The sequence below is a fragment of the Chaetura pelagica genome, unplaced genomic scaffold (genome assembly GCF_000747805.2).
Source record: "Chaetura pelagica isolate M959 unplaced genomic scaffold, ChaPel_1.0 scaffold799, whole genome shotgun sequence".
Taxonomy (NCBI): domain Eukaryota; kingdom Metazoa; phylum Chordata; class Aves; order Apodiformes; family Apodidae; genus Chaetura; species Chaetura pelagica.
In genome coordinates this window covers 16,100-26,313 of record NW_009954424.1, presented here as the reverse complement: position 1 = coordinate 26,313, position 10,214 = coordinate 16,100, and the positions used below count along the sequence as shown (strand labels likewise).

Here is a 10,214-nt window from a genome sequence, read left to right as displayed (position 1 = left end):
TATTGCCCAGCTGGGGTTATACATTATCATGACTGTTTTGAGCAGCTCCAACACTCTCCTGATTAGCCCCACAGGCCGTTTCCAATTCAACAGCTCTGATGCTCTAAAAGGAAAACACACATCAATGAGTTGTCCCTCTACCTTGACTGCTTGTCATAAAGGGGCATGAGCAGCAGGACCCTGTGTGTCCCTTCACTCTTCTAGCCACTGGACTGGGATCTGTATCCTCCAGATGTCCACTCGCCCCTCTCGTATTACTAGGGTGGAGAGGGAGAGCTGAGGTACCAACACCTGAATGTCTTCTACTTTCTCATCCCCTTTCACTGACTGACAACAACTTTCCTTATTAAACTTACATTTTCTTCTTGTACCATCATAAAACCATCCACACACAGCACATCAGCTCATTTTCTTTCATGTTTGCAAAACAATATTGACTGCAATATGATATTGCTGTAAATAACAGTTGCCACCAATTATCAAATTGCTCCAGGGAAGGGTTTACTCCCAAACTTATTCCAGTTTCCAGAATACATCCTAATGGTGAGCAGTTGGTAAATGCATCTGAATAGTAGGAAAAGTAGCAAGTAATTATTAACTGTTCCATTTCCATGGAAGCACAGATTTTCTTTTTCTCCTCCCTACTTTGAGATACCATTAGCAAGGCTTTCCATAAATAAGTTCTGGGAAGAAAGATAGTTTACTACCTACCAGCACTACCAGATCCTTCTCCTCAGAACTGCTTTATTCCTTTAATCAGTCTGCTAATCTCAATAGCCCTTGAGAGATCTTTCCATCAGAGTTTTTCTCTTTGGTGTGTCCTCACTGCTGTCTTCTCTGTCCCTGCCCCACAGCATGTCCCCAGAGGCAGGTGACAGAACCAGCTGCTCCCCCAGCCCCTTAATTCCAGCTGGTGTTTGGCCCTGCCCCTTTCCCATGGACTGTGGGAAGAGCAGTGGTGGTCCCAGGGGTATATGAGCTCTGCTTGTGCCCAGGGAACTCAGTCTGGTTTGGGACTGTGGTGGGGTCAGGGCTTTGCTCATCCTGCAGCTGGTGGCAAATTTGGAGCTGTTGGAGCTGTTTGGGTCAGTGTGTTTTGAAGCTCCTCGTATCACGGGCATCCACAATCTGTAAGAGTCTCCTGGTAAGTGCTGTGTATGGTCAGAGGAGTGTTTTTTGCATGCAGCTTTTTTTTTTTCCTGTTAGTAACTTCATGTGGGATGTTTTGAGTTGAGAAGGTGGTTTAATGTTCTGTGGTGTATTTTTCTTTTGGCAGGTGATGCAGAGGAACCTGATGGCTCCAGGACTAACGTAGTTGACCAACTGTTGACCAGCTGGAGCTCTTTTTAAACAAGGATGGCCTGAGACCTGTGGCCCTTGAAAGCTAAGTTGAGGGATCAGTGCTAGGGAGGGCTCAAGGGTGGAGGGACAAGGTTGGGAATTGCAGGGAGGGGTTTTAAAGTGAAGAGTTGAGGAGAGGGCTGACTGGGAACTGTCCCTTTGGGCAGGTAAAGGCAGTGGGTTACTCTTCGTCATGATGCTAGCATGTGCCAGGCAGGGCAGGTCCAGCCTGTGTGTGTCATGGTGTAGCTTGTGTAGCATGTCATCTCCTCTGTCTCAGACCCTCCTTGGGTCCCAGTCTCCTCTTAGTGCACCAGGAGCTCAGCACTCACCTTGTGCCTAATCCTTAGGTCTTGAACATCAGTGCTCATAATCACAGCACTGATCAGGTGCTGCTTTTATTGCATTGGAACCAAAAACCAAAAAAGTGTCTAGTGTCTAGGGTTTAGGCTGTGGGCTTAAGGGTCTAGAATTTAGCGTCTAGGGTAGAGAGTCTAAGGTCTACTGTCTAGGAGTAAGGGCCAAGCATTTAGAATTTAGGGTTAAGCTTTTAGTGTAAAATGTCTAGGGTCCAGTGTCTAGGGGTTTAGTCTGTAGGCTTAAGGGTCTAGAGTTTAGTGTCTCGGGTTAAGGGTCTAGGGTCTGCAGTTACGTGCCCAGGGTCAAGTGTCTAGGGTCTAGGGTCCAGTATCTAGGGTTAAGGGTTCAGTGGCTAGGGATTAAGTTGTAGGCTTAAAGGTCTAGAATTATGGGCCTATCATCTGGAGTTAAGTGTCCAGGGTCAAAGGTCTATGGTCTAGGAATAAGGGCCAAGACTTTAGAGTTCAGGGTTAAGCTTTTAGAGCAAAACGTCTAGCATAAAAAGTCTAGGGTTAAGGCTCTAGGGTCAACTGTCTAGGGTAAAGGCTGTAGGCTTAAGGGTCTAGAGTTACTGGTCTAGGCTCTGGAGGTAAGTGCCCAGGGTCTAGGGTCTAGTGTCTAGGCTTTAGGCTGTAGGCTTAAGGTTCTAAGGTTAAGGGTCTAGGGTCTGGGGTTAAGTGCCCAGGGACAAGGGTCTAGGGTCCAGTGTCTATGGTCTAGTGTCTAGGGTCCAGTGTCTAGGGTTTAGGCTGTGGGCTAAAGGGTCTAGGGTCCAGTGTCTATCATCCATGGGGGCATAATTGAATTCCAACACCTGCTCCACATTGACAGTGAGGCCATCATCATCTGTCCGTTTCTCCAAGATGTGCTGCAGGAAAGTGGTGGCCATGAGGGTTTCACCAATGGGCCCTGCAGGGAGGACATCAGGTCCTGCTGGCAAGAGAACTGGCCCTCCAAGGAGGATATCTGGTCCTGCTGGCAGGAGAACTGCTCCTGATGGGCAGCCAAGTAGTCCTGCAGCAAGGACATGTGGTCCTGCAGCGTGGACATCTGGTCCTGCTGGGCAGACAACTGGTCCTGATGGGCAGAGAACTGGTGCTGCCCAGGGTGTCCTGATTGGCTTCGGGGAGAACCTGCTGCTGCTCCTGCCCCTGGGGACCCTTGCTGTGCTGCCCAGGGAGCATCAAGTCCAGGTCATGCATTAGGGGGTTGGCTGGAGACAGAAGGTCCAGATCCCCAGAAAGTGGCGATTCTGCATTCAGGCTGATGGTGAAGATGGCTTCCCAGTGCACGTCACCTCTCCAGGATCCCAGCTCCTTTTGCTCTTCCTGGCTCAGCAAGGCAGAGTTGGAAAGCCAGACGGAAAGCCACTTTGGCCAGACGGTTGGGCAAGAGCTGCTGGCGCTTCTGCCCTGCTTTGGCACCAGCTGGATTCCAGGTCTGGCTGCTGGTGATTTCTTCAGCATCCTTCAGCAGCTGCTGCGACTCCGTGTAGACATGGAGGATGTCAGTGGGGGTGCAAACTGGAGCGGCCAGGCTGGCATCACAGCGTGGTTCTTGCTGGTCCTGGTGGGAAGAAAACTGGTCCTGATGGTGCTGAAGGCTCTGCTAAATCACAGGAAAACCAAGGGGTGATTGGTGATGGCCAACACGACTTCAGCAACAGCAAATCCTGCCTGACTAATCTGGCCACTTTCTACAATGGGGTCATGACACTGGTGGACTAAGGAAGTGAAACCAACATCATCTACCTGGACCTGTGCAAAGCCTTCAGCAGTGTCCCGCACGACATCCTGGTATCAAAACTGTAACCATAGAGATTTGATGGATGGACCACTTGTTGGGTAAGGAACTGGCTGGATGGTGGCACTCAAAGAGTGGTGGTCAAGAGCTCAATGTCCAGATGCAGACCTGTGAGGGTGGGGGTTTGTGCTCGCTGGGGTTCATCTCACCACCCACACATGATGTTCATGTTCAGGTCTTTTCTGCACAGGGCAAACATGGACTTGCTGCCCTTCCTGCCCTTGCTGACAATGTGTCCTCTGCGAGGGACAAGCAATCTCTGTCAGCTGTGCTGAGAGGCCAGTGCTGGGGAGGGTGGTTGTTCTGGCTGCTGAGTGACAATGGCTCTGGGACAGCTTTCCTGGGCTGCCCAGTGCAGACAGAGCAGAGCCTGCCCTGCTGGTTGCTCCTGCCTGTCCCAGGAGCCTGGCTGGGCCAGGAACACGCCGCTGTGCCCCCACCCTGCACACTCACACCCTTGAGCTGTTCCCTGGTGCTTTCCTCTCGGGGACTCTGCCCAGCTCAGCTCTTCCCCAGCTCTCCCACCTCCACCTCTCCCTGCAGCCCAGTCTGGGCAGGCCCTGTAGAATGAAATGAGGAACTGGAGCTCAGGGGCAGGGACTCTCCATCTGGCAGGCTCAGCAGCTCAGGAAGCCTACAGCCCCAGGGCCAGCCCTGCTCCCTCCCTCCAATCTCCCATCTCTCTCATCCAGGCTCCTCCTGGGCTCCCCAGAGCTCAGAGTGAGTTCAGAGGAGGCCACAAAGATGATGGGAGGGCTGGAGCAGCTCTGCTCTGGAGACAGTCTGAGAGAGCTGAGGGAGATCAGCCTGGAGAAGAGAAGGCTCCAGAGAGACCTTAGAGGACCTTCCAGGGGGCTACAGGAAGGCTAGAGAGGGACATTTTTTCAAAGGAAATGCAGTGTTCCAGAGCAAGTTGGATGGGCCTTGGAGAAACCTGATCTAGTGGGACGTGTCCCTGCCCATGCAGGACAATAGAGCTAGATGATCTTCAAGGTCCCTTCCACCCCAACCCATTCCATGACTCTGTGCAATGAGGTCAGGGGCAGTGTCTCTCTGGCTGGCATGCTCAGGAGATCCTGGTGCCAGGCAGCCTGCAACCCCTGGCAAAGTGGGAAGGGAACAGCTTGGGTAGGAGCAAGTGCTGGTGCTCCCTGGCAGTGCTGTTGTGCAGCCCTTTCTCCTGCCTCTCTGCACAGAGGCTCTGAGAAGGTCTCCAAGGAAGGATCTCTGAGTGGCTGGAAGGTCTGGATTCTGTTGAAACACACAGAGAGCAGGGCTCCTAATTTACACAGTCTCTGGGTCAGACACAAGCTGGACAAACACAGAATTAGAAAGGGCACAAATACTGACATTCCTTTCTGGACAACATTAGAAAAAGCAAAACAGAGCAACAAAAACTCTGTGAAGTTGATAATCAAATGCCAGAAAAACTAGCAGAGATGGGCAGGACATACAATTACTGATTACTACCCGCTGCTGATTTTTCAGGTTGGCAGTGATGAAATTATTACAAGAAATGTAAGGGCAATGAAGAGAGACTTCAGGGCCCTGGGACAGCTAGTTAGGGGGTCTGGAGCGCAAGTAGTGTTTGCCTCCATCCCTCCTGCAAGAATGGGTAGGGAGGTATATAGGAAGAGTTTGCAGGTCAACGAATGGTTAAGAGATTGGTGCCATAGCCAGGGTTTTGGTTTTTTTGATCATGGGATGCTATATGAGGCACCTGGACTGATGGTGGCAGGAGGGATGCACCTGTCCCAGAGGGGGAAGAGGCTTTTGGGGCAGGACTTGGCAGGGCTCATTGATAGAGCTTTAAACTAGATGTGAAGGGGGAAGGGGAGAAAACCAGGCCTGTTAGGGACAAGCACAAGAGGAACACACCATGGCCCAAAGTCAGGTCGTCCAAGGAGGATTTAGTCCCACCAGTGTGCTCTGTTCGTTTCCTGAAATGCCTGTATGCTAATGCACGCAGCATGGGGAACAAGCAAGAGGAGTTAGAGGTTTGTGTGCGGGCTAAGGGTTATGATCTAGTAGCAATAACAGAGACATGGTGGGACAGCTCACATGACTGGAATGTGGCCATGGATGGTTATGTGCTTTTTAGGAAAGATAGGGCAGGGAAGCGAGGTGGTGGGGTTGCTCTTTATGTGAGAGAGCAACTAGAATGTATTGAGTTTCATGCAGGGGCTGATGAGGGGCATGTTGAAATTCTGTGGGTAAGAATTAAGGGGCAAGCAGGTGCGGGTGACACAGTTGTGGGGGTCTACTACAGACCTCCTGATCAAGGTGAGGAGGTTGATGAGGCTTTCTACAAGCAACTGAAAGCAGCCTCACAACTACAGTCGCTGGTCCTCATGGGAGATTTCAACTACCCTGATATCTGCTGGAAGACTCACACAGCCAGCCTTTCACAGTCTAGGAGGTTCCTCCAATGCATTGATGATAACTTCTTAATGCAAATGGTGGACAAGCCGACTAGAAGAGGAGCGCTGCTGGATCTTGTACTAACCAGCAAGGAGGGCCTTGTTGAAGCAGTGGTGGTCAATGGCAGCCTTGGCTGCAGTGATCATGAGATGGTGGAGTTCAGGATCCTGTGTGGAAGGAACAAAATACCCAGCAGGACCAGAACCCTGGACTTCCACAGGGCAAACTTTGGTCTCCTCAATCATCTATTAAGGGAAATCCCATGGGACAGGGTGCTAGAAAATAAAGGAGCTCAAGATAGCTGGTCAACATTCAAGGACCACTTCTTGCAAGCACAGGATCAGAGTGTCCCAATGGTTAGGAAATCTAGTAAGGGTGCTAGGAGACCTGCATGGTTAAAGAAGGAACTACTGGGCAAACTTAAGTGGAAAAGGAAAATCTATAGATCATGGAAGGAGGGGCTGGTCACTTGGGAGGAATATAGGACTGTTGTCAGAGGATGTAGGGAGGCAATTAGGAAAGCTAAGGCCTCCTTGGAACTTAACCTTGCAAGTCAGGTTAAGGATAATAGAAAGGGCTTTTTCAAGTACATAGCTAGCAAAACTAGCAATAGAGGCAATATTGGCCCATTGAGGAATGAGGTGGGAGCCCTGGTGACAGAGGATATAAAGAAGGCAGAGGTGCTGAATGCCTTCTTTGCCTCTGTCTTCACTCCTGCAGGGTCTCCCTATGAGCCCCAGATTCATATAGCCCCAGAAGAGGTCAAGATAGAGGAAGAGTTTGACATGGTAGATGAAGATTGGGTTAGGGATCAGTTGAGTAATCTGGACATCCATAAATCAATGGGTCCAGATGGAATGCACCCAAGGGTGCTGAGGGAGCTGGCGGAGGTCATTGCTAGGCCACTCTCCATCATCTTCAGTAAATCATGGGCAACAGGTGAGGTGCCTGAGGACTGGAGGATAGCAAATGTCACTCCAGTCTACAAGAAGGGCAAGAAGGAGGACCCGGGTAACTATAGACCGGTCAGCCTCACCTCCATCCCTGGAAAGGTGATGGAACAACTTGTTCTTGTCACTATCTCCAGGCACATCAAGGACATGGGGGTCATCAAGAGCAGTCAGCATGGTTTTATCAAGGGTAAATCATGTTTGACTAACCTCATAGCCTTCTATGAGGAAATTACTAGGTGGATAGATGATGGTAGAGCGGTAGATGTGGTTTATCTTGATTTCAGTAAAGCATTTGACACCGTCTCCCACAGCATCCTTGTAGAAAAGTTGATCAGGTATGGGTTTGGTGATCAGGAAGTGAGGTGGATTAGGAACTGGTTGAAAGGAAGGAGTCAGAGAGTTGTAGTCAATGGGGCAGAATCTGGTTGGAGGTGTGTGACTAGTGGAGTCCCACAGGGGTCGGTACTGGGACCGGTGTTGTTCAACATCTTCATCAACGACCTGGATGAGGGTATAGAATGTACCCTCAGCAAGTTTGCTGATGACACTAAGCTGGGAGGAGTGGCTGACACACCAGAAGGCTGTGCTGCCATTCAGAGAGACTTAGATAGGTTGGAGAGTTGGGCGGGGAGAAACATGATGAAATTCAACAAGGGGAAGTGCAGAGTTTTACATTTGGGGAAGAACAACACCATGTCCCAGTACAGGTTGGGGGCTGAACTGCTGGAGAGTAGTGTAGGTGAAAGAGACCTGGGGGTCCTGGTAGACAGGAGGATGACCATGAGCCAGCAATGTGCCCTTGTGGCCAAGAAGGCCAATGGCATCCTGGGGTGCATTAGAAAGGGTGTGGTTAGTAGGTCAAGAGAGGTTCTCCTCCCCCTCTATTCTGCATTGGTGAGGCCACATCTGGAGTATTGTGTCCAGTTCTGGGCCCCTCAGTTCAAAAAGGACAGGGAACTGCTCGAAAGAGTCCAGCGCAGAGCTACGAAGATGATTAGGGGAGTGGAACATCTCCCTTATGAGGAAAGGCTGAGGGAGCTGGGTCTCTTTAGCTTGGAGAAAAGGAGACTGAGGGGTGACCTCATCAATGTTTACAAATATGTAAGGGGTGAGTGTCAGGGGGACGGAGTTAGGCTTTTCTCAGTGATGACCAGTGATAGGACAAGGGGTAATGGGTGTAAATTGGAGCATAGGAGGTTCAAGGTGAATATCCGAAAAAATTTTTTTACTGTAAGAGTGACAGAGCACTGGAACAGACTGCCCAGGGAGGTTGTGGAGTCTCCCTCACTGGAGACATTCAAAACCCACCTGGATGAGTTCCTGTGTGATGTACTCTAGGTGACCCTGCTCTGGCAGGGGGGTTGGACTAGATGATCTCTCGAGGTCCCTTCCAGCCCCTAAGATTCTATGATTCTATGATTCTATGATTCTATAAGTTATACATTTGGTCTAATGTTGGAAACAAAGACCAAGGCATGTTGCTATCAGTGGACTGATAGATTTGGAAGAGAAACAGAGAAGGTAATCTGGGGGAACACTGGAGGTGAAAACTTTTTGTAGATGGCAACATTTATCTGTCACCATTAACTGACTTCTGTTCAGGAGAGTGACTTAGTATCTACTTTTTTGCTTTATGGGTGATTTATCTGTATCTAATGTTCAAGAGGCTGTAGATGAGCCCAGCAGTATAAACTTAAAAGTTATAAGTCATACTAGTTTTCTACTTTGACTTCTGATTTTGAGATGTGAATCTTACAAGTTAAGAAGTATCAATTATGAGGAAAGAGGGATTTAAGCTAGGCCAACAGTTAATGGACTGGGGATTAAGTGTGGGTTTATTAAGGATTACTAGAACTATGAAGTTCGTAGAGTCCTTATTGAGCAATCATCTTTGGTTTTCTGCTTTCTGAAATGTTTCGGTAATATTTGGTGTAGATGCTATCTGGTTTCAGTGAGCTATGGTAACCTAGATTTTTCTTTTCTACAGGTTGTACCTTACAATACCTTGAATTAGTGTAGTAAATATGCTTATTTGGCAAAAGATATCATATATACGACACTTCTGTCTAATATATAAGTCCTTTTTAAACGCTAACATTTGTTTTGCTCTGTCTCTGCTGCCCAGGAGGGTCCCGTAGTGCAGGGGTCTGCAGATGGCCACGTAGCGGTCATAGCACATGACGGTGAGGAGACAGTACTCTGCTCCAAGAAAGAAAAAAAAGAACAGGACCTGTGCAGCACATCCTGTGTAGGAGATGGCCCTGGTGTCCCAGAGGGAATTGGCCATGGCTTTGGGGAGGGTGGTGGAGATGCAGCCCAGGTCAAGCAGGGAGAGGTTGAGCAGGAAGAAGTACATGGGGGTGTGGAGGTGGTGGTCCCAGGCAATGGTGGTGATGATGAGGCCGTTGCCCAGGAGGGCAGCCAGGTAGATGCCCAGGAAGAGCCAGAAGTGCAGGAGCTGCAGCTCCCGCCTGTCTGCGAATGCCAGGAGGAGGAACTGGCTGATGGAGCTGCTGTTGGGCATCTGCTGCCTCTGGGCATGGAGACCTGTTCATGAAAGAAAAAGACAGGGAGAATTCAGAGCAGACATCTCACAAAAATATCTACTTAATTGCTGTTACAGATACACAAACTTCCTCTTGTCCTTCACAAAGTCCTTTGGAAGGTCCTCTTTGTACTGTCTGGTTGTTGCTGGATCTTGATCCACCAGGGAGCTGTGAGCTCTGGAGGAGTCACTCCTGTCCTGCAGCTATAGGTTGAAAAGAAGAGGAGGTGACCTCAGACTAAATCAATTTGAGATATCGAAGAACTTTTCAGCATTACTCCTCCAGACTCACCCAACTGCAGACCAGAGCTGAGAGGATTGTGTCTTCTGCTCTAGTCTCCCCACCACACCTGCGGAAAGTTTTTAAGACAGAAGTCTTTGGCACCTCCTGCTTTCCAAGTGAAACGTTTTGTGTGCTGAGAGGCAAGGGGACTGTTCACTGTCCCTTAGTGCAGAGTGAGGACAGCTACTTTGTCCATCAGTCCTGCTCTCAGCTGCCCTGAGCTGGCACCTCTTTCAGCTGCAGGACCATCACACACAGATGTTCTCCTGAGGAGAAACTGAACATGGCTGAGAGCAGAGCAGTCAGATGTACCAGTGCAGCTCTCCCAGCCCCTCAGCCCATCTCATTCTCCCTGAGCAGCATCTCAGCTCTGCCCTCCCAGCCAGGGACACACAGGGCTCACTGCAGCTGCCCACAGACCAGGAGCAGCATTTCCATGGTCTTGGCATGGACATTTCTTCTCCATGGGGCTCCCAGAAAACACAGAGGTGCCACAGGAGAGAGAGCT

General features: G+C 49.7%; 1 protein-coding gene across 1 annotated transcript; it reads right to left on the bottom strand.

Moving 5' to 3' along the window:
- Positions 1–2,122: 2,122 nt before the first annotated feature.
- Positions 2,123–9,426, bottom strand: LOC104394836 (olfactory receptor 14I1-like). The gene is made up of 4 exons (XM_010004472.1): positions 8,986–9,426; positions 3,063–3,267; positions 2,516–2,610; positions 2,123–2,137 (listed from the first exon to the last, which is right to left on the bottom strand). Exons 1-4 carry the CDS (start codon positions 9,400–9,402, stop codon positions 2,123–2,125), a joined length of 732 nt encoding a protein of 243 aa, XP_010002774.1. The 5' UTR covers positions 9,403–9,426.
- Between the last annotated feature and the right edge of the window lie 788 nt (positions 9,427–10,214).

Coding starts and splice junctions, on each gene's coding strand:
- LOC104394836 (XM_010004472.1), bottom strand. CDS start 9,402: ATGCCCAACAGCAGCTCCATCAGCCAGTTCCTCCTCCTGGCATTCGCA. Junction 3,268..8,985: donor TCCTGGGCAGCAGAGACAGA/GCAAAACAAATG, acceptor TCTTCCCACCAG/GACCAGCAAGAACCACGCTG. Junction 2,611..3,062: donor TCTGGCCAAAGTGGCTTTCC/GTCTGGCTTTCC, acceptor TCCTCCCTGCAG/GGCCCATTGGTGAAACCCTC.